Raw genomic sequence first — 27,989 nt, 5'->3', positions numbered from 1 at the left:
CGGTGCGATAGTGTGTTAGCAACTTACAACACACCACCGTACCGCACCGCACGTCATTTTGGCAGATTTCTTGGATGCCTTTGCAGCGACAGCCACATATATTTAAAAAATATATATATTTTTGCTTTGCTTGGCGTTTACTAAAATAAAATTAACCTCTGCTCGATACTTGCTACCTTTATTCGCTCTAAAGTAAACTAAATTTTATGACGTTAGTATCCACAGTTGTTTAAGACGAGTCTTGTTTGTTGAACACGTGCTCCACAAGCTTTGTACCATGGCGGACTCTACAAATATGTCATTGGGTAAGTTCTAAATTCATCGGATCTATTTTCAGATTGTTATAAAACTTTAATTTAATGACGAATGTTTCCGTATAAATGAAATATAACTGGAATATTAGAAGGAAATGTGTATAACAATTTATAGTTTTCAACAGTATGTTACACTATTTTTACAATAACTGCCGGCCTTGTGTAGTCGAAATCTTTGGTAAAATATAAACGCTGTATCAGCTTAGCGTGGGCAGCATTCCCTGTAGACTTTCGCCAATTTCCAGCCGATCAGATCACATTGAAGGTTTATAATAGTTTCACTTACTAAATGTCAACTTAACCTGTTGAAGGTACATAATAACAATAGAAATTTTCACATAATAAAATTTAAAAAACATAGCTCACTAAGCTAGCTCAGCTAAGTCTGAAAGAGAAGTTGTTAAAAAGTCGTAGCGCTTTTTAGGATCTCAATTTTATCAATTTGGTCCCTTAATGTCGAAACTTTCTACTTCCAGGGCTGTCTAGTCGGCCATAATAATATCTCTTAAACTGCCTTGAGTTGATTAGCAGACCTATACAGTATACAGATACCATCAGCAACATAAATTAACTATCTGTGCAATGTATGTACATTTATAATTAGAGGAGCATTAACTTTTTTGTTGAATTATGGGGAGTTGGTTTTTGTGTTGGCTAGCATAGAGCAGCATTTCTTTTTTGTGGAATCATTTAAAAACACACATGGAGGAAATAAAAAGGGTAGTACCTATGCAAGTGTAGTGCTGGTGGGCAATATAGACTGCGGGATAATTAAAACTAATCAAAATATCTTCCATGTTTTACATTATTAACTAGAGTGCCATATATGTCCACATAGAAAAAATTATATGTTGTGTGTGACTCTACGTCAGTGGGGAGACACTCCTGACTTCGGGCAAATTCAGCTCCATTTAGCTCAGCATGGCTCCGAGCAATTATTAGGGTTGACACAACTTGATGTCCCTTGGCATGCACAACCACAGATAAGATAGTGGCTTGAATTTTGACAATCCTAAATAGCCTAAAGGGATAGTGCCATATATTAGAAAGGGATAGCTTGATTTGACCCTGGATCACTGTCAAACTTCGGTTTTGTAGGAAGTGTCCTATCTGTATGGTAGTACTATTACTTATTTAGTGCTCTAGTTAATAATGTAAAACATGGAAGATATTTCAATTACTTTAAACTATCCCACAGTCTAAATTGTCTCCCTGCACCTTAAATTATTTGCAATTTGGTTTTCAAATTCAGTATCTACCTCAGCAAGCTTTATGACTAATTGCTCTTACACTATTTAAATTGAAATGTAGGTATCTATTGCTTAGAAATGTGATGAAAAAGGTGTATAATTTGATGAGCAAAGATATTGCTAACTGCAGTACAGATGCATAATTATTTTCGATCGAATTTTGACGGAAATGTTTCGTGTCTTGCTATTTCAGTTAGTCTCGTTACAAAATGTACTGAGGTTGATTGCTTGCGGAATATTACATGCACTTATTGTGTAGGTACATATTTTAAAACCATGTTTACAGATGACATCATACGAGCTGGTAGGTCGCGTGGTAGAGGTGGCACGAATATACGCGGGCGAGGCCGCGGAGGCGGGCGCGGCCGCGGCACTGTCAGGCGGGGGCGATCGGCGACTCGCGTGGAGACACCCGCGGCCGCGGGTGCGCGGTCTAGATCCCGCTCGCGGTCGCGGTCGCAGGTGCGCCCCCGCGGTCGGGGCCGAGGCCGCGGCCGCGGACGCTCGCAGTCCCGATCTCGCCAGCAGCGGCGCTCCACTTCCCGGGCCAGATCGGCGTCTCGCTCGCGGTCACAGCAGAGAGGACTGACGCCGAGAGGGAGAGCAGGATTAGAAAATCAAAATGTACCATTACAAAGCAGAATAGGCAGATTTAGAGGTATGTTTATATCAACCTTCATATTTTATATTCTCTAATCAATTTAACCATTCAACAACTGAGTGAGAGCTAGTAGATATCAGCACGGTTAATTGATCTTGTTAGGTACTACTATTTTCCGAATTGGAAAAAAGATATTTTATCGAGTTTAGATATTTAGAGGTATAAAATACCTGATATAATAAGGTATAAAATATCTAAACTCGGTTTGTATAATTCAGATATATCAATAGTAAATGCAAACCTTTCTATTTTGAGATCAGGCTACAGGCCTTAGGATGAAATTATCGTTAATATAGTTAGATGTGGGGGGTCTTTGTTTTGAACAGGGAATATTACGCGTCACTAGCTCAATCACATGGCCTACCGGAAACACGACAATCGAAAGTTCCGTTTCTGCCTCTCTATCACTTTTGGCGATGACTCCTACACATACCCTGGACAGCTATGAGAATCAATAAGTCCATCCTAGAGGAGCTGAAAATCATCACACGGCTCTCTACAATATGTCAAGAGCGCACTCAGCTTCTTTGGTCATATCATGCGGTCTAAAAAGCATGACCTAGAAAAGGTAAATTATCTTGGGCCAAATAGAGAACAAGCGAGCGCGAGGAAAAGCACCCACTAGATAGTTTGATGTTGTGAAGAGTGTGGTTAGCGGCAACATGCAGTGCGTAACCCATATGGACTATGATCGCACACTGTGGAGACGGAGCATACATGGTCGCGATCCTCAGCAATGAGGGACCGAGGAAAATCACTCTTACCTATTCAATCGATAGAGAGGCATTTTCGGCACCGGAATTTTCGGGTTTCGCGGCAGGGCACCTTTAAACATGCTTTAAACAAACTGCTAATGCATCAATGTCATAGTGAAAACTTGTCAACCAACAACCTGTTTAAGGCCTAGTATGTATAAGTTACTCTTTGGATTATTATGTGCACTAGTGCTGCACTCTGGCGGCAAGAACATTGCAGTAATACTCCCTACTGAAAACCAACGGTAGTTGTCAAATGTATTCCTAATTTCGGATATGTATGTACGGAAATGTATTCCTAATTTCCGATTCGGATTCTGTATACTTTTGTCAGGGTGTTGCCATAAAAAAACACCCTGACAAAAGTATACAGAGATATAAACCTAAAAATCATGACATTTCCTGGAATTAAAATCATATAGTCTCCAAAAACTTCAATGATCTCTTTCGTGAAACCTACAATACATATCCAAGATTATTAATTATTTTATCTTTATTAGGCACTTGTGTTTTCAAAACTATAATTATTTGCAGGAAGTGGTCAAAATCGTCTGACCCGTACCCGTTCTACTTCCAATGTGCGAGGCGATGTACGCAGCCGGCTCGGCGTGTCGCGCGGTGCGCTTGCGGCCCGCGCGCGCCGCCCGCTCGCCGTCGCCAAGAGAGGCATCGCCAAACGCGGCCGGGGCCTGACTACGCGCAACAAATACACTTCAGTAGGATTGAGATCTGATCAAATACTAAAAGAACAACTTAATAAGAAAGCGCAAAATTTGCTATTTCAGGATAATATGATTCGATCTCAAACATTTACTCGGTCCAGGTCGAGATCAAGATCGAGAAATAATTCTTTATCAAGGAATAACAGACTGTCTCGGAGTAATTCACGGTCTAGGAACAATTCCTTCACCTCGGCATCTCAGTTGACTGTCAGCGTGGCTAATGATCTAGCAAAGCGTCGTCGACGTAATAGCGTTGGCAATCCTAATTACTTAAATAAACAGAGCCTCGTTCAGCTGAATAGTCAACTAGGCGGATATAAACAGAGGCGCGGGCCCGGGAGCGTCTACTCTGTGGGGTCCAACCGATCAAGCCAGTCTAATAGATCGAACCGATCAAACGCCAGCGCGCGCTCGACCCGCTCTCGGGGCCGCGGACGCGGACGCGGTCGCGGGCGCGGCCGGGGAGTCAGCCGTAACTTTGTCAATAAACAAGTCCTCAATAGCAAACTGCAGAAAGAAATTGCTGCTATTCAAGGAAAAGCGTCCAACGGCAATTCGAGTGAAACGCCGGTAGGAATAAACTTTACTCCTACGCCGGCGAGCACTGCGCAAACCTTGCATCAAAGGTTTGCTACTTCATGAATTTTTAAGCTTTCATTATTGCTAAGACTTACGAATTTTAAAAAGATAGTGTCATGTGTATTGTGTAAGTAAGGAACCAATTGTTTTTGCTCTATGATGCCGATTTTAATAAACTATTCACTAGCTACTATTAAAGTTATATTCCTTGTGAATATTTTTTGCCCACTAGTATTAATATGTACTTGATGTACCAAAGGTATGTAGCTATGCAATGTTATTCCTGCTTGCGTGCTTAATGAGGCAACCTTATAAGTATAGCCGTACAAAAAAAATGCGTAAAAGTGCGAGAAACTGCAAAGGAACTGCTGCCGTATACCTACCGTGTGATTGTTAAGAATAGAAGTTTGTGTTAGGGATCTAAATGATATATTTCTGTAAAGGGCGTACGTTGAATCCTGAAGGAAGCGATGGATTCTAAAGTAGAATCCTGATCCGTAATGAGGGATTCAAGTGTTAACGCTCAAGACGAGATAATGTTGATACCGTGTGACACATACTGCTTTTCACATCAACTATGAGGAAATTAAAAAATCTTAGTGTTGACACAATCTGATGCTTAAACAGATTATTTAAGCTAAAAAATGTAAAAATAGTGTGCTAGAACAGAAAAGTGTTACTTTGATCCCTAGCAGGGAAGAAAAAGGTCTTTTCCAAATAGGAGGTATGAAAAGCAAATTGCCGTATTTTAGGAATATGCCATGGCTGCCACTGATGTCTATTTCGATTTGATTCTATTTCTTTGCATAATATCCAATTGCAATCGATCGTTATTATATAAGTATATTAGGGCTTCTTTTAATATGTATTTGTACAGTAAATATGATAAGTTGATAAGACAAATATAAGTACATATGTTAGTATGTATATGTAATTATCTAAGCGCTCGTACGTTTAATAGTTAAAAATGGTAACATATTTTTGTCTGTCAGTGTTTATATTCCGTAGAAAAATGTACTCCCTGAATAGTATTTCACAACGGAAAAAAAAACTAATATTTGCTTTAAACATTCGTAAAAGTAATGTAACTAACATAATAAGTTTCATACGTATAACATACCAGCCTATTCAGAACAATCTACTTCTTCTACTTCTAGTAGAAGTGTAGATCCATTTCGTAACCTGGCGCCCGTTTCACAAACTAAACTGTGGTCACTCTGACTAATCTCCTTACATTCAAGCGTCGGTCAGTAACAAACAACAATGGTACAGTCAAGGAATTTAAATTCCGACCCATTTCGTACTTTGTCACAGTGACAATCAATATTAAAGCCGCTAGAGACCTCATACGGTTGTCACTGTGACAAAGTACGAAATGGGTCGGAATTTAAATTCCTTGACTGTACAATATACCGTTAATGTGGACTTAACAATTCACACCTGATACTGACAACTTCATGGGTCGCTGAGTAAGTTTCGCATTTTCAATATTTACTTGCTAGAACAGGAATGTCAGGGCGTTATTTCCACTAGTTACCAGTGGTAACTACTGGGACTTTTTTTCCAGAAGTTACCAGTGGTAAAAGGTGGGAATAAAATTCCTAGTAGTTACCACTGGTAACAACTCCGTGGTAACTAATAGGAATAACCCATGTCAGGCGACAATTGTCAGCATGGTGAAACAGGGGCCAGCAATTGTATTTTTGTGTAAGGCGACAGTAGTTAGAAAATAAGTTCTTGAAACAAGGGCCTGGTAACCTGCTACGTAACGTGTAGCTGCAGAGATGCGTGATGCTGACGTTTATTTAATTATTAACAATTTGTGTTTTATATTTACAAACTCATATTCTTCCTCGCGTAATCCCGGAATTTTTGCCACGGCTCATGGGAGCCCGGGGTCCTATTGACAACTAATCCCAAGAATTGGCGTAGGCACTGTGAATTAGTCATTTTTAAAGTTCAGTATCTGAAAAGGAAAAACTGAACCCTTATTAGATCACTTTTTTGTCCGTCTGTCTGTCAAGACCCTTTATATCGGGAACACGTGGAGGTATCGCGTTGTAATTAAAACCAGGTCTACAGTCCAGTGAAGCTGTGTAAAAATCAAACTTCTAAATTAACCTAAAAAAAAGATACGGCCGTGTATGCCGCAAAAAACGTATATCTTCGTACAACGTATGTCTTCTTTTATTGAGGTGTGCAATAAGAGTATTTGTATTGTATTGTATATTTACACTCTCAAGATAATTAAATAGACTAAATAGTACTTCCTGTTGACCTACCACCAGGCGTGGCTCCGCTATTTCGTCGCTTTGCTACAGGTAACTAAAAGTACATCCGTTCCACACCAATTTTGGTGGCTAGCCATAAGCCGCGCGTGGCGCTGTCGCCACCTAGCGGCCATACCTGTCCTGATCGTAATAGACGCGTTTTGTTAACACATTCACTGCCCCCAACGCACATGTGCGTTCACCGTCATACAAGTTTGTTCCTAGGCCACGCCCCCTGGCAGTGAATGCGTTAAAGAGTGAGTCTTCTGTACCTAGTAGGTACTATTATTTATTCTGTGCTAGAACTATGAAACTGGCAAGTAATATCGTCTTATACTACAAGTACAGGAAGAAATCTGAAAACTACAAATTTGTAAAAAATACCTAAGTTAAATAACGGAACCCTCGGTGGGCGAGTCCGACTCGCACTTATCTATTTTTTGTATCTACGTCTTCTGATATGTTTTAATAAAAATGCCAGATTAATAATCTAACTTCTGGGCAAGGATCACGTCCTTGTTTATAAAGTCAATAGCTCGGGTCAATAGGTATGCCATGAACGCGATCACGCGCGAACAAGTACACTAATAATACTAGATTGTAAATAGCGCGGCGCAGTGTAGCTTTTAACAAGATTTTGTTGGTCATTTTACACAATGACACATACATAATATTGGGAGATTTTGGTATTGATTTGTTTACCTACGTAATTGCTAACAATTATATTTTAAGCTAAGAGATAATAAAATTGATTTTATTTGACCTGCGATTTTTATTTCTTTATATATTTTTTCCGGACTTGTGTGACGAAGTAGCATTTCTGAAATATCGTAGTTGGATTAGATCTTACAAAGTGGGAAATAAGGAGAATTAAGACTCCGACAAATTGTTTTCCCTAAAGGTAAATCTTTAGGTCTCATAATTTTTTGTATCCCCACTATGGTGCCGACTGTCCAGTCCAGCACGAATTATTAAGATCATTATCCCCTTTGTGCTGCCTCTCTGTCACACTTACGTACGCATTTACAAGTGCGACAGAGAGGCAACAAGTCGAACGTGGTTCGCGGTAGGCCCTCAGAATTCCCCTGAGGTCGCGAACTCGTAATCAAGAGAGTATTCGCGAGCTGGCTATTGCCAGTCCCAACCACATGTACTCCAGCGCACATAAACTATCCGGCCGTGCGAGCCCTAGACTGTTCAACTCGCTTCTGTCATGGGCACCAGAAAGTGATATTTTTACAACTTCCTGGGTGAATATATGTCGGACATGTCTGGCGTCTGTGAAACTCTGTCTTTGACATTTCTTGTATATAGGGGTGGTCAAAAACTAAGTGCATTCCCATTCAAACAATGGGCCCACTTAACTCGCGTCCTTGTATGAGCTGGAGCTGACTCACCTTAATTTGATATTAAAATAACAAAAACACATATTTTATAATAAAATTGATATTTATTTAAACAGGACCTCATTCAAACAGTAAGAAATTTTGATAATACAATTAGTGCAACATCGTAGATAGACTTTATACTCACAAAAGTTATAGGTACTTTAAATTTATTGCTCATTGTCATAGTCATTGCATTTTGTAAATATTAGGCATCATTATCAGGGAATCTGTAACTAAAAATAGAAACAATTAATTCAAATGAACTAAAAGTAATAAATCTATCTACACTTAATTTTCTACCATCATACATCAAGAAAATGAAGCTGAAAAATCATGTCTTCATCAAACATTTTTCTATTTTTTTTCTATAGTATCTATTTTGTCAAAGGCTACATTACATAGTTAGGTAAGATCAATATTGACAAGATGGTCAACAGGCATTTAGATTGCTTCTAACTCTTGTGCTTGTACACATACTACACTTACAGAAGGTTGTTGTACCATAACAAGTAAAGCCCTTCTTTTCTGACTGTATCTGAGCAAAGTTCATATACAAATTAGTAGAGAGGATATAGCCTTTGGGGTCAAAATAATTCCCACAAAGACGGGGTTTGATGTTTTTAGTACTTTGTGTGTATCTTTATGACATAAGGACTGTATCGTTTATTATAAATACAACTTTACTTAGCCGTTTTTTCTGGTATTATGTTTTTATTAAAAAATTACACATATAGTTTAATTAGTGCTTTAATAATAAGTAACATTTCGTCCTGGGAGATCACGTAAAGCATATGGTTTGGACAATATTTACCCAATCCTCCCGAGTAACTACAACGATTTCGGACAAATACTACAAGAAAATTTACGGTTTGCGAACAAGAAAAAAACACAAAAAAAATCGTACTATGTAAACAGCAATTACATATGATTCGTAAAGCGAAACATCTGGGCATAGTCTAATCATTTCTTTTAGTTGGAAAAAAAGTTTTGGATCTGTGCTTGGTGGCCTTTTTGAAAATATGGCATGTTACTTACGACAACCCCGACTTTGGTATACAATATAACCATCATGGAGCGTTTCTATCGACCTGTTCTAGCCATGGTTCAACGCCATGAATGTCCGTTAGGCTTTGGATTTCGGTAGATTCTTTTAGCTGTTTCCGTCATTTCCCTGGCGTCAGAAATTGACGGGAATCCAAAATGTTGCATAAAAAGTCGTTTTCATGTAAAGATAAAATACACCACATTTATTCTGTGGATGTTCAATTGAGCAATCATGAAAAGGACACTTAGATGGCATATTTTGGCAGCATATTAACCTTTTGTTTCTTTAAATCGTACTAAGGAATCGGTGAAATAGTCTCAAATTAAGCTCGATAGGCTTGTCCGAATTACATTTGCTAGAAGGTATTAAAATCATCATAAAGTCCCTAAAATAAAATAAATGTAAAACATTCTTATATCAGATATGTCTTAAAAATACCCCCAGATTATACCTTAAGAACATAGTAATACAAAATAATACACACGTCAACAGTTAGACCAGGTTTTATCTGTATTTATAATAAACGATACAGTCCTTACTAAAAATATATCAAAATATATGCATGCAAAACGCATTTATTGACATTTGAAATTTGAAAAACCAAAAAAAATATTAAAAATCGTGTGTGGTATCAAATGACTGGAAATTACACGCTAAAAAAGATTGTGAGATTGATTTTACAAAATAAAAATAAAAAACAAAGTGGTGGCTTAAAAACTGTTTTTTTTCAATGTTGAAAATTATTTTCTACACTGAAAACTAAACTAAACTATTATAGTTTTACACATCAAAATACATTTTGTCACTGATTCCCTGGAAGATGGGTCGTGCGTTGGTATGGGACGCCACTTGCGCTGACACGCTAGCGGCGTCATACGTCCCATCGACCAGCAGGCGTGCTGGCGCGGCGGCGGACACCCGGGAGCGTCTAAAGGTAGCCAAGTACAGCTGTCTCGGCGCCCAATACGAATTCGTTGCATTTGGTGTCGAGACACTTGGTTCGTGGGGCAGAGGCGCACATATGCTCCTTAAGGCGCTTGGGAAAAGGTTGAGGGAGGCAACGGGTGACCCCCGCGCGGGCAGCTTTCTCGCGCAGCGAATTGCCATCGCAATCCAGCGCGGGAACGCTGCCTGCGTGTTGGGCACCCTCCCGAGGGCACCAAGTTTTGATAGGTATTTTTAATTTTTAGTTTTAATTAATTTAATTGTAGTTAGTTTTAGTTTTATATCCCTATTTATGTCTTTTAGTAATTTATGTAATTTAATATTTTGTCCATTCATTTTAGAATAAAGGTTTCATTGTGTAAAAGAAAAGAATATTTAATTCATGAATACTTATTTTAAATTATATTAATATAATATGAAAAATATAGGCTCTATATTAATTTTAAAAGTTTTATCAATAAACTGAACGCACTTCAAAGGAGGTGCTTGGCAGAATATAAAAAACAAAAAACGTTTGTAGACTGGTCATATTTTTGTAAAAATCGATTTCGACTTGCAAATTATATTACTTTTTGGAAACCGGGTTTTTTACCCTAATTAGACCCCGCTGAATCCGAATTTGCTCGATCGAATTCTTGGCCGGAAGTGAGATATTTGATATTTAAGGTCCCTTTTTTTAGTATGTCGTAAATAACTCTTAAACGGTGGCGCATAGCAAAAATGTTGTTATACATGAGTAATCTGCATAAAATTGCCCACAAGAAAGATTCAGTACAATTTTTCGCTAGGATCAATATTCAAAGAGATATTAACGCGGGAAAGTTAATTATAATCACTTCTAAGGTCCCTTTTTTTAGTTTTACGTAAATAACTCGTAAACGGTGGCGGATATAAAAAAATGTTGTTAAATGTTAATAATCTACACAAAATCCTCTATAAAAAAGATTCAGTACACTTTTCGCAGGGATAATTACTTAAAAAGATATAAAGAGGGAAAGTTAATTATAATAAAATCAAAGGTTCCTTATTTATACTTTTTCGTCAATAATTCGAAAAGTATGACTCATAAGAAAAAAAAACTTATACATGAGTATTAAACATAAAATTTCCTACAAGAAACATTTAGAACACTTCGCTAGGATCAATATTTAAAAAAATAAAGCAGCGGGTAAGTTAATTATAATAAATTTTAAAGTCCATTTTAGTTTTTCGTAAATAACTTGTAAACTGTGGCCCATAGCAAAATAGGTCATACTTTACAAATTATTTACGAAAAACTAAAATAAAGTGACCTGTGAATTGATTGTTATGAACTTTTTTCCTTTAATATCGTTTCAAATATTGTTCCTAGCGAAAAGTGTTCTACATGTTTCTTGTAGGAAATTTTATGTTTATTATTTATGTATAAGTTTTTTTTTGGTATGAGTCATAGTTTTCACATTATTAACGAAAAAATAAAAACAAGGAACCTTAGAATTTATTATAATTAATTTTTCCCTCTTTATTCTCTTTTTAAGTAATTATCCCTGCGAAAAGAGTACTGAATATTTTTTATAGAGGATTTTGTGTAGATTATTAACATTTAACAACATTTTTTTATATTCGCCACCGTTCACGAGTTATTCACGAAAAACTAAAAAAAGGGACCTTAGAAGTGATTATAATTAACTTTCCCGCGTTAATATCTCTTTGAATATTGATCCTAGCGAAAAATTGTACTGAATCTTTCTTGTGGGCAATTTTATGCAGATTACTCATGTATAAGAACATTTTTGCTATGCGCCACCGTTTAATAGTTATTTACGACATAGTAGAAAAAAGGGACCTTTAATATCAAATATCTCACTTCCGGCCAAGAATTCGATCGAGCAAATTCGGATTCAGCGGGGTCTAATTAGGGTAAAAAAACCCGGTTTCCAAAAAGTAATATGATTTGCAAGTCGAAATCGATTTTTACAAAAATATGACCAGTCTACAAACGTTTTTTGTTTTTTATATTCTGCCAAGCACCTCCTTTGAAGTGCGTTCAGTTTATTGATAAAACTTTTAAAATTAATATAGAGCCTATATTTTTCATATTATATTAATACAATGGCCTCGGCTGGGCGGAGCTGGAAGAGGCCGCGCTGGACCGCGAAGAATGGAAATCCCTTCTGAGAGCCCTATGTCCCTGATGAGGGATAACAGGATATCATCATCATCATCATCATATTAATACAATTTAAAATAAGTATTCATGAATTAAATATTCTTTTCTTTTACACAATGTATTTTTATGTGTAAAACTATAATAGTTTAGTTTAGTTTTCAGTGTAGAAAATAATTTTCAACATTGAAAAATAAAATCAGTTTTTAAGCCACCACTTTGTTTTTTAATTTTATTTTGTAAAATCAACCTCACAGTCTTTTTTAGCGTGGAATTTCCTGTCATTTGATACCACACACGATTTTTAATATTTTTTTTGATTTTTCAAATTTCAAATGTCAATAAATGCGTTTTGCATGCATATATTTTGATATATTTTTAGTATGTCATAAAGATACACACAAAGAACTAAAAAAATCAAACCCCGTCTTTGTGGGAATTATTTTGACCCTCACCTACAAGTTTTCATACAACTCCTCTAGTAAATATACAAAAGTTTTTGCAAGAAATATAAAAAAAATTGGTTACTATTTCTATTTGTAACTGCCACCATACATGTGGTGGGGACAAAGGGGACTCCAAAACATTATTCTTCCCCACATATTGACCTTACTTAAACATGGTTAATTTTTTTTCCCTATCATGATAACTATCTAAAACAAGAAGTGACTGGGAAGGAACCATTAAATACTTACAATTTTCTCCCAAAATGTTGCTCAAGATTAATCCATGAAATGTTTTAGCTGGAGTGGATTTGTCAGTCATGCCTAATGAAGAGTTCTCAAATGTCCAGCCAATATGTGCTCCGCAGTGGGGACATGTGCAGATCCGCCATGAGTAACCAGGGAACCATGAGTCTGCACCTTGTGGCTAAAACATATTCGTTTTTACTTGCGTTCAATATAATATTTATACGCATATAAACATATTAGTAACTTACATTGCCTATATTATGGCATCTGGCCTTTTCTGTAGTAACAATCTCAAACTGAACACCAAATGGGTTTACTAATGTTTGCACAGTTACATTACTTTTGCCAAACAATTTTCTCCGTTCACTTTTACGAGCTCCGGGACTTTGCTGATTAAATAAGTAATAAGAGTCGGCCACGTCAGTCCCACACTTGCGGCATAGCAGCAGTTCTGTTACACAAGTAATTGGATTTATACACCAAAAATCAACAACTATATAACATTTAGCGTATTTAAATATATCATTCAAATATAGATTCATAATATCGTTTATATATTATGACCATGTTGACCGACCTTGTCGATTCTCCTCAGATTTTTCGGTTTGTTCGGCAAGAGTTAACAACATTTGTGACCCATAGATAATTATAATCGAATATGTAAACTTTACCATTTCTGGGTTTAGATAAAAATTACATAAACATAAAACAGTATTAATAACGCCTTTCGTATTACCGGCTGCACTTACAAAAAACTGAACTAGTTTTGATTGATTATTAAATAAGCAACTTCTCGATATAGGCTACACATATATGTACATTGATTTTATTTATTCAGTTTGACAATTAAATTTTCAATGACGGTATATTATTGTACATAATTTTGGATAATTATATATTTAAATACCAAAATATTATTGTTGGTAAAACGTGCATAATAATAACACCAAGGAACCAAGGATTAATGTCATTAAACGTAAACGTCACTAATGTCAGTGTCAAACTTATAAAGGCAGTTTCACATTTATAATTTGAGACATCTTCACGATTGGTGGCTATAGTTGGTAGCATTACTCCATGATTATTTCATTTGCATCTCTTTCTTCAATATGTAAAACGATAGTGATGTACTACACAAATTACACAATACAATATCAAACCTATGTGAGTTTAGGGGCCTAGAATATTAAAATTGAAAATAAAATTCGTTTTCTGCTTTTTTACGATAGAGAGGCAGATAACAAAATTTCGATTTATCGTGCCTAAAGTTGCTAACACACTATCGCACCGCACCAAGGTCATTGTGGGACGCACCCATAAGTAAAAGGGAGAAAGCGATATCTCTTTCTCCCTCTTACTTATGGGTGCGTCCCACAATGACCTTGGTGCGGTGCGATAGTGTGTTAGCAACTTTAGCTTAGGTATACTTGGTCAAGCAGATCTTGTCAGTAGAAAAAGGCGGCAAATTTGAAAAATGTAGGCGCGAAGGGATATCGTGCCATAGAAAATTTGAATTTCGCGCCTTTTTTACTGACAAGATTTGCTTGACCAGCTATAGACGGTCAAGCAAATCTTGTCAGTTGAAAAAGGCGCTAAATTCAAATTTTCCATGACGATAACCCTTCGCGCCTTTTTTACTGACAAGATTTGCTTGACCAGCTATAGACGGTCAAGCAAATCTTGTCAGTTGAAAAAGGCGCTAAATTCAAATTTTCTATGACGATAACCCTTCGCGCCTACATTTTTCAAATTTGCCGCCTTTTTCTACTGACAAGATCTGCTTGACCAAGTATATACATTATGCGCCTCTTATCATATCTTGAACGCACCCACAAAATATGAATGCCTCCTAAGGAAAAAATGACGTTTCTGTGTATTTGATTCTACAGTGATGGACGATACCCATTCGTTGTTTACTGATAAAATCCTTTGTGGCATACATATTTGCAAATCAATTTTAAAAGTACTACAAGCAGTGTAATTTATAGTATATAGTCATGTCCTTTTTCAAGAATGTAGCGTCCAGTTTCACCATCCGTAGTCGTGATTCGATTTTGAAAGAATCTCTAATAAATAACTTATCTGAATGCGTAAAAGATATACAATACAATAATCAGTTCGAAGAAAACTTCCACAGCGTTCTTGGGTCGACGGATTCTACTAACACACTGTGTACGGCTCTTGAAGCAGTATTTCTACATGGTTTGAAGGACACATTTCTACGAAAGGCGAAAAATGTACTGTCAGGTGACCCAGACCTCCGACCACAGCCGAACTTTTGGCCACTAGTACTCGTGCTCTCTCACCGCCAGAATATCGACGAGATCTCGTCATTGCTGCAGATCAACACGGAGATTGGACAATGTAGGGCTTGGCTGCGAATTGCCCTCAATGAATGTCTTCTATCCTCTTACATGGCAACTCTTCTGAAAAACATATCTGCTGTTAGACCTTTCTATAATAAGTCTGCCTTCGTGTGTGATTCCGAAATTTTAGAAGTTGCCCAAAAACTTATAGAAGGATTAGAGACATGCATTCAATTTAATTTGCCTACTAATTCAAGTTTACTTAATCACTGGCCTGAGCCAGTGCTGATGCTGGCAGGCCTGTGGGTGCCGACAATGCGAGCGGCGCCCATCAGTGCAGGCCTCGACGTGGCCAGCACCATGTGCGATGAAGAGGTCAGGCCTAAAGATGTGGCCACTCCAACCGACATATCTGGAATAACTGGTTTGGGTAGGCTGGCTCTAAATGAAGATGAAGCATTAGAATTTATCCTCTCTGTATCTAATGACATCACCACCATGGGAACACAAGCTCAAATTGAACCAGAAAGAAAGGATGACTTAGATGATAAAAATCCTTTTACTATTGATGACAATGAAAGTAATGCTCTATCATTAGATCAGCCATCTACAAGTCAGAACCAAGATGTTGTTACCAATAGTCTACAAGAAGATACAGATGCTGATCCTCTGGATGCAGCCAATGATGTTGTGATTACTGGAAACTCTTTGTGTGGTAAAGGATGGTCTACTGATAAAAATGATGAAATGAATTGTTCTATTAATTCCAACTCCTCACATGGCAGCAGCCTCATAAAAACACCAGAATTAAAAAGTTTGTCATCTCTGCTGGATACAGCAAATAATGTGACAGAAAAATGTGTCAATACTCCTAATTTGCGAGACATCATGAAAGATATCCATAAGGAGTTAAAGTTAAACACTGATGAACCAGAAGTGGTTGAGTTGAAGTCAGAAGCTGCTACACCTGAGGACCCCATGCTCCAAGGGTTGGGCTTTGAAATTGTGTCCAATTCAGTAACAGGCTCATTCACTGTCACAGAACTTCAGAAAATGATTCAGCAGCTGGGAAGTCTCTCCCGGGAACACGGTCTGGATCATCAGAATTATCAGTGCAAGGGTTGTCAAGACTTGTTGGGCAGCACCATTTCCAAAGCTAAAGTGTGTGCATATACTGGGGAATATTATTGTTCCAATTGCATGGATACCAACTTGTTTATAATACCGGCTCGGGTGATACACAACTGGGACTTTAAGAGATACCCAGTCTCCAAGAAATCTGCTCTGTTCTTATTAGAGTTCCAGCATCATCCTTGGATCCATATGAAAAAGCTTAATCCAAAAATATATTCTGGGGTGTCTGATATGGCACAGTTACAAGAGTTAAGAATACAACTTAACTTCCTAAGAGCATACATATTCTCATGTAGAGAACCTGTCATTGAAGAATTGCAGAAACGAGTCTGGCCGAGGGAATATCTATACGATCATGTGCACTTGTACACTATCTCAGACCTAGTCCAGATACCAAGTGGGTCCTTGTTACTGCAATTAGAGAAAGTTGTCAACTTTGCTAAAACTCATGTGCTAGATTGTTGGTTTTGTAGCCAGAAAGGGTTTATATGTGAAGTTTGTCGAGATCCTAAAGTATTGTATCCATTTGAAACAAGCACAACATATCGTTGTGATGAGTGCTCGAGTGTCTTTCATATCAAATGTTTCAATGCAAATATGCCATGTCCAAAATGTAAACGAAAACAAAATCGTACAAATGAATCTAACTTAGTATAAATTACTTTAAATGAATAATAACCTTGTTTTAAATATTTTATCCATATAAAGTAATATAACTACATAATGCTAAATTTTTCCGCCTCATAAAATGTTTTAGTTTTATTATTTGGTTTGCTGAGGAAATAGGAGATGGCAATGTTACCTAGTTTACAATTAAGAACCCATAGATAGCTATAATAAATACATAACTATTTCTATGTTAAAAATCGGAATATTTATACAACACACTTTTAATATGTTAGCATAGTTTAAAAAAGCGCATTTAAGTCCCACTTTAAATTTTTAATAGTGAGTAAATTTTATAAGTTTAATTAAATCAATAGAAATGCCCGTGCATAATTAGTAAACTATACTTATATTAGTTATATTAATTGATATCATTTTTAAAACCAATGAAAGTCCTTAGATACTGTAGAACTTACTTTTTATATGAATTTTAGGTAGTCTACTAAAGAGCAATGTAAATGGGCCACTTCGTAAAGAAAATTGCAGAACAATGAACACTTAATATTTGCATAAATATTGAGTGGAATAAATCAATACCAATTAATTGCATTATGTCACCGCATATGAAAGTGCTATTTGACTGTTTAACGCATTCACTGCCACGGGGCGTGGCCTAGGAACAAACTTGTATGACGGTGAACGTATATGTGCATTGGGGGCAGTGGATGTTTTAAGTGAATACATGATAATTAAGTGAATTAGGCTCTAATGCTCTAGTTTCCTAGGATAGCGGTGCCGTCATATAGCGGCCGTCTCCATACAAATACTACGACATCCATATTTAGTCGTATTATTTAGTATGGAGTCGGCCGCTATATGACGGCACCGCTATCCTAGGAAAACCGATCTTAAGCGTGGTCCAACCTATCCAAATCCGGATTAAAAATAGCAACTGACTGTAAATTAGTTTACTATGGCACAGATTATATATACATACCTAATTATTAGTTAGCGAGTTAGTTTAATTGACCTACATTGTCAGAATGTCTAATTTTCACCATCATCTTGCTCTTTTTTTGCCACCGGCTCATGGGAGCCTGGGGCCCGCTTGGCAACTAATCCCAAGAATTGGCGTAGGCACTCTAGTTTTTACGAAAGCGACTGCCGTCACCATCAGAGCTTCCAACCCAGAGGGAAAACTAAGCCTTATTGGGATTAGTCCGGTTTCCTCACGATGTTTTCCCTCACCTAAAAGCGACTGGTAAATATCAAATTATATTTCGTACATAAGTTCCCAAAAACTCATCAGCCGTGGTTAGAACCCGTGACCTCCGGATTGAAAGTCGCACGCTCTTACCGCTATTAGGTCACCAGCGCTCTTAACACAGCACTCTATATTTATATAACAAGTACTATAAACTATAAGTAGTTCTAAAAATAACATTTAAATGATCAACGTCCGGATAATTTTTCCACTATATTCTGATATTATATTTCATAATCATTGAAATAGGTAAATTGCATCGGGATAACTTAGAAAACGGGGTAATTTTGATAATAGTAAATATCTACTAAGCACTTTCTATTGTAGAAATAGTCAGCAAGATGGCTTGGTGGCAAGCGTTGCGGTAACGTAAGTGTTGCTAAACTATAGTAAAATTAATAAAGTGCTTTTGGATTTATAGATATTACCCCGCTCGCTCTCGCGGTCACCAAACAGGCAATGTGTGGCATGGTAGGTAGGCAATGTTGAAAAAGTTTACGGTAATCTGTTTTAGACGTTGAATGATATTTTTGTAAGTTGATAGTAAGAGCAAGCCCCGACTGGGCATCGGTGGAGCTTATGTCTTAGCAATAAGGTTTACGATTTGTCCGTTATCAGCGCGGGCGGTGGTACATAAAGTGGACTGCAAAGATCATTTAGAAAAATGCATGGGCATAGCAGCTAAGCAAATCATATCCTTCAAATAGAACATTACGTTTAACATTTAATTATCTATTTACTAATTAAGACATGTATTTAAAATAAAAGTTTTGCTGTCTATAAATAGCATGTAAACAGATTATTTTAAGCATCATTATATTTTGTCAATAAAACTTGTATTTTAAAAGATTTACCTGTTTTTACTAGTGTACCCGTTTACGCTACGTCTTACGTAGGCGAACAACGCGCGAACGCGGCGCGGCGCGGCGCGGCGAAAGCGGCCGCCGCCGCGCCGCGCCGCGTTCACGCGTTGTTCGCCTACGTAAGACGTAGCGTAAGACGTAGCGTTACACTCAATCATAGGTCGCGGACTGGCATTACCTTCATCTTGATAACTAACCCTTTTCCAGGCCGCACCAATCTACGCAGCTTTGATGATCCATTTGAAGACAAGTCACATTTCCTGAAAGTGCAATCTAGTTTGAACCTCAAATTGTAATGCTAAAGTTGAAATTCTGTTGGCGCGTATGTAGTCGATAGTAATATGGTTGGAAAAGGGTTAATTATCGTATAGATCTACATACAGCTCGAGTAACCCGACAGACTTAACCACGCACTCCTTGGTCAAATTCGCACGACACATCATTTCTTTTTGGATCTTGGCGAAAAAAACATTATGACGAATAAATACCTATTATTATAAGATTTATAAGTCTCTCAAAGTCTACTCAAATGCAGTCAAGAATCTACCTTTAAAATGTGTCGGGTTATTTGAGCCCACGGTGTAAACAGCAATAAAAGAGAAGTGAAAGTAGGATAATAGTCAAAATAGGAACCGGCTATCCATACCATAAGGACATCTGGAATAAAACAAATTTATGTTTTACATCATATAAATGTAATCCTTAACAAATATTTACAGTGTTAAATTCTTATCCTTAAATGTTACGGTAAAAATTATATACATGACTAATGCCGTTAAATAAATACTGTATTACTTGGTGTGTGTGTGTGTGTGTGATGTGGACTTGTGGTTGATCTGGTGTATGTATGTATTAGTTTGCTTAATAGAACCGAAAACCTACAAGCCCAACAACGATCGCACGCTTCACTCACATAAAAAATGCTATTAGTTCATGTGCCATCGCTGATTATTTTGATTATCAATATAGGTACTTACATTTCTAATTTGACAAAATGAATGGTGACTACACAGAATGAAGCATTCAATTAGGACTCATTTTACTCATCGCATTGCATGCATTAGCACGCGTGTGTTTATCCATGCCTCGGCACCTAGAAGACCCTACAGTCAGATCGAGGAGAGTTAGAAAAGTCTGTCGGTGCACTATCGTGTCCTATTGAGGTTAAGAATGTCGCTCAAGTAGGAGTCGGCGGGGCGCAGGCGAGAGGGGCGGGCCACTCCGCCCCGCGGCTCTACCGCTAACTCGTCGAAGCACTGCTGGAGCAGTGCGTCGGGCTCGTCCGACTTGGTCTTGCTCTTCTTCTTGGCCTGGTAGCTGAGCGCCTCCTTGTCGAACTCCAGCGGTACGATGCCAAGGTCACCGCTGTACCGATTTTTTGCGACTTGAAGGTATTTTTTGCCACGCACTGCCGTTAAACGTTTGTCCTGAAAAACACATAACAATTGAACCTAATTTTGACTGTGGCTTATATCAGAGAAATACCGAAATTTTGGTCATTTTGTTCATTCGGTCATTGTGTGACAAATGTTGCTAACTTTAGGGTAGGTACAGATAAGACAAATAAGAACCAAGCCTCGCACCCCAGCTACATAACGATTTTTCACCAACAAGGGTGGCAGGCAATAGTTAACCAAGAAATGAAAGGCACCTTTTTGATGAGATATGTATATAGAGAGAGTTAGAATGGGTGCTTTTCATCCAACTTAAACACTATACTAAAACACAAAATACCTAAATACGTATATTTCCCCAAAAATAATTATACAACATTTCACTACACTAAATTTTCATTGCTAATCGTAAAAATAAACGTTATTGGAAAGTAAAAAGCCCTAGGGCATAAACATAAAACTTTCTTCCCGCTTCACTTTTAGACCATGAGAAATGAAAATGTAATATTGGCCTACTTGCGCCCCTGGCGGTGGCTGGGAACTTCCCTGCTCTGAGAAATGTTCCTGTTGGTATTTGGATAAGGGGACATGTGCCCTATACCTACCTGAATAATAAGGACATTGTCTGCCTCTTGAGACGCCTTGGCGCTACCAAATATTGAACTAGTAGAAAGGTCTTCCGATTCCCGTTCCTGTTGGTAAAGTAGATACATTCAAAATTATAATTTTGTTACTAATTAGGGGTGTGCTTAGAGATAAAACGCATCCTAAAAGACGGAACATGAAAAAAATTTTAAACATTGTCTAACTAAATTAAAAAGTTTGCGATATAATCTCCAAAATGGAGTTAATTATATAGAATACCGGTGTCTTAGAGAAAATTATTTAAATTAACCTCAGGATGCACCCTTGATAAACGAGTATAGGCCAAATGTATGGCGCATACATTTTTCTTGGAATCCCGAGGATTTTTTGTTTTCTTAAATTTTTGATCGTATTAGTATCGTCTTCTGTCTATCTCACACAATATTTACATAGGCAGTGATGAGTAGCTAATATTCATCTGAGCGGTAAAAAAGATCTTTTCAGATCAGATGACCAGATGATGACCTTTCTGGGATGCATGACGAGCGTGACGTGCGTGTGTCTCGCGGTGGCGAAGGTGCGGAAGGCGGCCACGACGGCGTCCTGGCGCGCGTAGCGGTCGCCCTCGGTCTCGCCCAGGCCCAGCATGAACTGCACGTTGTCCACCACCACGTGGCTGATGTCGTGCATATAGCGGGCGTGCTCCACTGCCTAAGAAATAAACACCAACTAATTAGATTAAAACCTACAGATTGCCATTACTTTAAGCCGTCAGAAACCAAATAAAAGTCTGTACCTAGTTGGTGCTGTATGTTTCTTTGGATTTGGCGTATCAAAAGACGATTGCAACGTCATCTGTGTTGAGCTTCGTGCGTCTATCCCATTGACTTACATTACTTAGTAATATATGTATACAGGGTGTTTGGTACATCGTTTGCCAAATTAAAACGGGAGATAGGTTGAGTCATTTGCTATCTACTCATGCCTAGAAAAAAAATTGGCTGTTTTTTTTACTACTGCGCAAGTAAAAATTTGAATTTTATGAAAAACTGGCATAGAGCAGAAAAAAACGTGCGCAAATTTAAAAATTTCTAGGCCTGGAAAGATAGCAAATAACTCAACCTATCTGCCGTTTTAATTTGGCAAACGATGTACCAAACACCCTGTATATAATAAGACGGGCCTTACGGGCACTACCGAGTGGGCCAGGTTGGTACACAATTCGCGGTTTATTGGTGCACACATTTTCGCTCGCAATGATGAACGAGCCTGTATTTACTTTTAAAATCTTGGGTCTATCCTATCCTCATTCGATTTGTCTATGACTGGCGAATATTGATTATGATTTCTCAGGCACAAAACTTTGTCAACATTTTACTATCGTTTTTTAGCTCTATTTTTTTGACATACATTAAGTAAACACATACCTCCATAACAACCTTGATGGGCTGCTGGCCGTGGAAGGCCAGGTAGTAGATGGGCAGCTTCTGGAAGTCGTCAGCGAAGGCGGCGAACCGGTCGAGGTTGTGCTCGAGCGGCACGCCCGCGAACTGCTGCAGCATCGTGCGCGCCAGCCGCGAGTTGCGGATCTCGAAGCTGCCCCACAATGTCGTCACCTGTCGCAAAAAGAATAGATAGTATAGAGGGGTCCTGTCATAGTAAATGTTGTAGTCACTGTAAATTTACTGCCATCTATAGACACACGACTATAACTCAAAATAAACACGTATAAAATTATCAAAAAAATTAATATATACGGATAAATGATTTTATTATTTTTATATCTTTTTGATCCATGTTCATTCACTGATATCTATGTGTTAAAATTGTTAAATATGAAACGGTGTCGTCACGCCATCTAGCCGAGAATAGGCTAAAGGTGTGTGCGCCATCTGTCCGAGAATGGATTTTTCTTGATTTCCAAGGAACGTTTTTTTCTTAGACTTTATTCATCTTATACGAAGTTACATATGTCTTTGCCTGTAGGTAGGTAAGTAAGTGAATATATATCGCGGAACCCTATAAAAGCAAGCATGATGTGTAGTTACCCCCTGCTGCGCTAGGTCGAGCGACATCTCCGCGCAGAGCGTGGTCTTGCCGCAGCCCGTGGGGCCGGTGAGCACGGTGAGCTCGCCGCGCCGGTGCCCGCCCAGCAGTCGCGTCAGCGCCGGAAACCGCCGCCATTTCACGCCGCGCACCTGGGTGCAAACACTAACGTTAATGAAGTTCTGACTCTAGTGATACCATGTATTGGATTGTATAAATTTTAAATTCTGGCGCTTGTTAAAAATAATGTTACATTAATATGACAACTTGTGTGAAAGAGATGGGATAAAACAAATACACCTTGTCAATATTGGAGAGCTCGGCATAGACATCGTCCCGGAGCGCGGCGAAGGTGGTGATGGCGCGGTGCGCTGCGGGCTTGGCGTCGGCCACCAGCGCGCGCAGCGACAGCTGCGCCCGCGCCGCCTCCGATGCGGTCACGAGCCCGTCTGTCGGCCTGGCCCAAACATACTCTTAATGTGGATAATATAATGGCATACAATACCACAACAAACAAATGGATCATGGATAGGTACAGAGCCATGTACAGTTGATATGATTAATTAGAGTAGGACAAAAATAGTAACAGTAGGTTGTAGGAGTAAGATGCAACCAAATATTAAGTGACCATTGTGACTTATTGTTGAACTTTTTGGGTTTTTTAACCTGTGGAGCGCCCTACTGTCACACGTGTGCTGGTAACTAGTGTAGGGTTCCATACTACGGTAATTTTGAGGCGCTCCACGGATTAAAGAACTTGGGCACCTTATTGTTAGAGATGAGACTAACCTTACAAAACGGCACCTCTCTTCACCTAACTTGGTAGCTATGTCCCGCATGTTCTCCCAATCTCCCCAAAGACACAGCTTTTGGTAGCCTTCAAGGGCTGGTAGCAATGTTGGAGGCAGGCTACTGCTGTTCAACCATATATGCGTGCCTGTGTGTAAAAAGCATCACATACATCAGAGTATATTATATTGCAGTAGCATATGGCAGCTGACTGTTCAAACAAGGAAATAGCAAGAATTATCAGAGGTACATGCATATGCAATGCAGTTGTACTTACCTGGCACCTTTTGAGCAGATAAATGCAAAATGTCATTAATGCTAGTAACTATTACTGCTTGATCACTGCGGCTCACTTTAGTAGGTCTGCACCAGAACAGGCCAGCGGAAGCTAAGCCATGAATTTCATCTTCCTCCTCCTTGCCCGCCTGCATTTTACGATAACCCACAACATTCTCCATAGAGTTTCTTAGAGGGAAATATAGTGTAGTCTGGTCTTGGGACACCCTGACATCTGACAAAACCTTGCCGGCATTGCAGTTTGTTAAAGATGTAGAAAATTCAAACAAATTGGATAAGTCCTCTAGTTGTGGTATAGTCAGGTCAGCTAAAGACGTAGTTTGACTAACGCGCTGTAGCCAGTCCTCCTGGAAACGAGCATTCTGTTGCAGGCACCGGTCAATGTGCTCCCGCGTGGCCTGCGCCGTCTTACACTTCCGCACGTGCTTCTCTAGCACGCTCCAGCTGCCGTGCACGTTGCACGCGGGGCATACAAAATATCCTAAAAGGGTAACATCGATTTAAGAATATTAAATATCATGATTTAAAATATCTGTGTTAAACCCTACTTGATATACACATACCAGTCGTCTTGTTGATGTAAACTTTACTCTCGCCACACGTACTCTGCCCGGCACATAAAGTACATTTAGTTGTAAGAGACGTGAAGCCATCCTGTACAGGAAACCCTTTTTGCCTCAATAACTTTCGAATATCCGTCACAGTTATCTTGGGAATATCATTTAACTCGACACTATGAAATGTTCGTTTTCCATGAGAATTATTAATAGCATTCAATATTGATTTCGAGTAACAGTAATTTATTATCCTACGAGAATTCAACATATTTAAGTAACAACAAGTTCAACTACTAGCCAAGGTTTACTTTGTAAAACGAATTGCATTGATCAAAACATAACCTAACCAATCTTCTTTGTTTATATGATGCTGTCAATGTCTCATTGCCTTGTCAAAATCATCTCACAGATAATGCAGTAAAGCATAAGGGCATTTACACATTAATCGATCGATATCGAATACGACTACAAAGAAGTATAGTCTAAGAAAAATTGCCAATGTAATTTGAAATTAAAATCCATACTAATATTTGCTAATATTATAAAGGCGAAACTGTTTCTGTCTATCTGTTACCTCTTCACGCTTATGCTGCTTAACCGATTTAGTTGAAATTTGGTATAGATAGTTTGAGTCCCGGGGAAGGACATAGTATAGCGAAAATCAGCCCTGAAGAGAGTGCAAAGGGGGGTGGAATTGAAAGAGTTGATGAATTGCCTAATAATTGAAGTAAGCAATGCCCGAATTGAATGATTGCTATTAGCATTATCCAGGCGCTATAACTACTTTAGCTGCTGTCACTAATTCCACGCAGACGAATTTGCGGGCAAAAGCTTGTATTAAATAAAGAGTAGAATTTTTGTTTTAAAATATAACGATACAAAAACAAAAGCAACTCTGTTCATATAATTAAGGTTTAAATTACATTGGAGGTAATTTGTACTATAGTACTCATTTAGGAGATTGAACCCCAAGAGGCTAAGGAATAAAATAAGAGATATTTTTAATTTTATGTAAATTGTATTTCTTAAATCGATATTTACATATTATATGCCTATAACGACTATAATGTAAATATACGCCATGATTTCTATGACAAAACGTAAGACATCCTTGGTGACTTAACAGTTTAGGTAATCTTATCTAAAACTAATATTATACAAATTAAATAATAAACGTATGTTTAATTAAGTTACTATACTAGTTAGTAAATATAATCATCTCAATGTTGGCAATGGTATGTTGCCAGTATTTACAACTCAGGTCTGGTGGAGCAAAAGGGAGTAACAAAAGAGGCATTCTTAAGCCTCATCCACATGTTGGTTAGCCCCAAAGGCGAGTCTACGAAAAGCAATAAGGACGCTATTATGACATCTACCTTTTCGTCGAACGCTTTCTGCTATAATCAGCAGAAACTGTACACGAAACCCGATGACCTGCTGGATGTCGACGACATCATAATTATATTAATTATAATATAAGTGCTTATAGTTGGTTTCATATCTCTCCGTTTGGTCAAATATTTGTTTGAAAAACTTCGGGCAAAATCAACATGTCTTCGAATGCTCTTCGACCATTAAAGATTTACCTACTCTAGGTACTACAAAATTAATACACCTCCGATACTAATTTCAAAAAAAAAAGGAAAAATAACGCAATATTTATAATCATCGATTTGTTTTCTTTTTGCTTACGTATGTAAATAAATTCCATGTTGACAATGCCGTGTAAGTGCCCTTGTACATGGCCTATATGTATATGCTGAATAAATGGAAGTATGAAGCATACGACTTGTTGTTTCAGCACACTTTCAACAAAACGTTTTTTTATTGTACTTATTATATGCCTTTCTCGGATACAACTTTATTGTTACCGACTCTGAATTAACGGCGGCATTTGGTCATCTGAGAAACACCATCCCATTAAATCTCCGTTTAATAGTTATTTGTTTTACAAGGGAGCAAAGTTGTTTAACCGCTCGTGCTAATATTGATACCCGAGCAAGCGAAAGATCCCAAAATTGAACCACGAGCGTAGCGAGTGATTAGAAAAATGGAATCTTGAGCGTTGCGAGGGATTCAAAGCACGAGGGTTAAACAAAATTTGCCCCCGAGTGAAACACAAAATTTTTCACCACACCAACCCAAAGCAAATATTACCTAAATGTAAAATATCAAACATGCTCAAAACAAATCCAATCCAAATGAATGTTATCAAATATTTATCATTCAAAATCATCATTTAAAAGCCAATTCTACCAGCAAACATAAGAAAACAACTCAAAATTTGCATTTGATTACTTTGCCTCACATGTGAATAAAATGCAACTTTGCTATTAGTTTCTGAAGAGCAAAGTAAGCCTTTCCTACTGGTGTGGTGAAAATATTTTTTATACATACATCGCGAGACCTATTGAATGTTAAATGTGTTTTACTTAAATAAAGTAATATTCAGAATTAGATGAAAGTTAACTGATAGCGGTTTTAAAATTATACTTAGTGATTCAGATATATTTCATTTATACTATTACGCGGTAATTTCATAAAATATAGCCTGAAAAGGTAATTTTTACTATGTCTACTTCTGAATTTCACTGTAATAACGACAATGTTCCTGGTTTACCCAGTCAAATGTTAAGAACAGATGAATAAAAAAAGGTAAATACGTAATTAAGGCCCTAATTAAGAACCTTAATATATCAACATTTAAATAGATTCATCTGTGTTATACAACGAAAATGAGTCATTCGCTTAGATAAGCAAATTTCGTTACTAGATGTAATTTTGTTACATACGTGACCAAATTGTAATCAAACAAAAGGCCTTTAATTGTGTTTTTTTTATCCATTCGTAATAGGTACAACATACACATGCATACAAGCTTACATCACTTTAACCTTTTGGACGCCAATGACCGATATATCCGCACCGTAGGTCCAAGGCCAAAGACGGATTAATCGGTCACAGACCACAGAGCAACATAGACCTACGTGCCTATGCATAAAGTCAATTTCAGTTTTGACACTTCGGTGACGTGGCGTCCGAGTGGCAGCGTCTGTGTTTCACACGGCGTCGAAAAGGTTAATCATTTCACACGAATAAAAAGACAATCTTCAAAATAATCACACTAGCTTATCAACGAGAAAATGACTATATTTTAAATAGTTAACTTGTATCCATAAATATTGCTATTAGAATACGGTGTAAATATTGCTATAAATAAAGTAGAAGTTCGATAGGTCATGGCTATGATTGTGAATAGAACAGGCTGCGTGTGCGTGGCCTCTCCCCCGTGTCTGCCGTGTGCACCTGCCGCGGCACTCTGTGACTCTACTTGCCGAGGGCTACAAGGCACAAAGTCTACGAGGTGTATGTTTAGCCTTT

At 37.9% G+C, this 27,989-nt stretch overlaps 4 protein-coding genes across 5 annotated transcripts; 2 read left to right on the top strand and 2 right to left on the bottom strand.

Annotated features, from left to right (window-relative positions):
- The first annotated feature begins 157 nt into the window (after window positions 1-157).
- LOC134678367 (serine/arginine-rich splicing factor 4-like) lies at window positions 158-5,546 on the top strand. 2 transcript variants are annotated; one of them, XM_063536917.1, is made up of 3 exons: window positions 158-305; window positions 1,851-2,222; window positions 3,515-5,546. In XM_063536917.1, the coding sequence occupies exons 1-3, from the start codon at window positions 278-280 to the stop codon at window positions 4,342-4,344; spliced, it is 1,230 nt and encodes a 409-aa protein (XP_063392987.1). In that variant the 5' UTR covers window positions 158-277; the 3' UTR covers window positions 4,345-5,546. The 2 variants fall into 2 exon arrangements, with proteins under 2 accessions (XP_063392987.1, XP_063392986.1); XM_063536916.1 differs by having other exon boundaries at window positions 1,851-2,226; window positions 3,519-5,546.
- A 2,435-nt stretch (window positions 5,547-7,981) lies between these two features.
- Window positions 7,982-13,730, bottom strand: LOC134679117 (protein cereblon-like). The gene is made up of 4 exons (XM_063537959.1): window positions 13,345-13,730; window positions 13,016-13,218; window positions 12,771-12,945; window positions 7,982-8,172 (listed from the first exon to the last, which is right to left on the bottom strand). Exons 1-4 carry the CDS (start codon window positions 13,439-13,441, stop codon window positions 8,126-8,128), a joined length of 522 nt encoding a protein of 173 aa, XP_063394029.1. The 5' UTR covers window positions 13,442-13,730; the 3' UTR covers window positions 7,982-8,125.
- Window positions 13,731-14,650: 920 nt separating this feature from the next.
- Window positions 14,651-18,926, top strand: LOC134679116 (pleckstrin homology domain-containing family M member 2-like). The gene has a single exon (XM_063537958.1). It carries the CDS (start codon window positions 14,765-14,767, stop codon window positions 16,862-16,864), a length of 2,100 nt encoding a protein of 699 aa, XP_063394028.1. The 5' UTR covers window positions 14,651-14,764; the 3' UTR covers window positions 16,865-18,926.
- Window positions 18,927-19,680: 754 nt separating this feature from the next.
- Window positions 19,681-24,973, bottom strand: LOC134678448 (mitochondrial DNA helicase). Its single transcript, XM_063537022.1, has 9 exons — window positions 24,615-24,973; window positions 24,032-24,532; window positions 23,755-23,902; window positions 23,266-23,422; window positions 22,968-23,117; window positions 22,347-22,535; window positions 21,445-21,630; window positions 20,940-21,026; window positions 19,681-20,367 (listed from the first exon to the last, which is right to left on the bottom strand). The coding sequence occupies exons 1-9, from the start codon at window positions 24,874-24,876 to the stop codon at window positions 20,086-20,088; spliced, it is 1,962 nt and encodes a 653-aa protein (XP_063393092.1). The 5' UTR covers window positions 24,877-24,973; the 3' UTR covers window positions 19,681-20,085.
- Window positions 24,974-27,989: the final 3,016 nt, after the last annotated feature.

This window comes from Cydia fagiglandana, chromosome Z (assembly GCF_963556715.1).
Source record: "Cydia fagiglandana chromosome Z, ilCydFagi1.1, whole genome shotgun sequence".
Classification (NCBI taxonomy): Eukaryota; Metazoa; Arthropoda; class Insecta; order Lepidoptera; family Tortricidae; genus Cydia; species Cydia fagiglandana.
The sequence above is the reverse complement of the archived record's forward strand: the minus strand, read 5'-3'. Positions and strand labels throughout refer to the sequence as shown.

Excerpts from the sequence above, each read along its gene's own strand:
- LOC134679117 (XM_063537959.1), bottom strand. The coding sequence starts at position 13,441 with ATGGTAAAGTTTACATATTCGATTATAATTATCTATGGGTCACAAATG. Across the intron at positions 13,219-13,344 it reads ATCTGAGGAGAATCGACAAG|AACTGCTGCTATGCCGCAAG; the intron begins GTCGGTCAACAT and ends CTTGTGTAACAG. Across the intron at positions 12,946-13,015 it reads GATGCCATAATATAGGCAAT|CCACAAGGTGCAGACTCATG; the intron begins GTAAGTTACTAA and ends AATATGTTTTAG.
- LOC134678448 (XM_063537022.1), bottom strand. The coding sequence starts at position 24,876 with ATGTTGAATTCTCGTAGGATAATAAATTACTGTTACTCGAAATCAATA. Across the intron at positions 23,423-23,754 it reads GAGAGGTGCCGTTTTGTAAG|GCCGACAGACGGGCTCGTGA; the intron begins GTTAGTCTCATC and ends TGTTTGGGCCAG. Across the intron at positions 23,118-23,265 it reads AGCTCTCCAATATTGACAAG|GTGCGCGGCGTGAAATGGCG; the intron begins GTGTATTTGTTT and ends GTTTGCACCCAG.
- LOC134678367 (XM_063536917.1), top strand. The coding sequence starts at position 278 with ATGGCGGACTCTACAAATATGTCATTGG. Across the intron at positions 306-1,850 it reads CTCTACAAATATGTCATTGG|ATGACATCATACGAGCTGGT; the intron begins GTAAGTTCTAAA and ends CCATGTTTACAG. Across the intron at positions 2,223-3,514 it reads CAGAATAGGCAGATTTAGAG|GAAGTGGTCAAAATCGTCTG; the intron begins GTATGTTTATAT and ends AATTATTTGCAG.
- LOC134679116 (XM_063537958.1), top strand. The coding sequence starts at position 14,765 with ATGTCCTTTTTCAAGAATGTAGCGTCCAGTTTCACCATCCGTAGTCGT.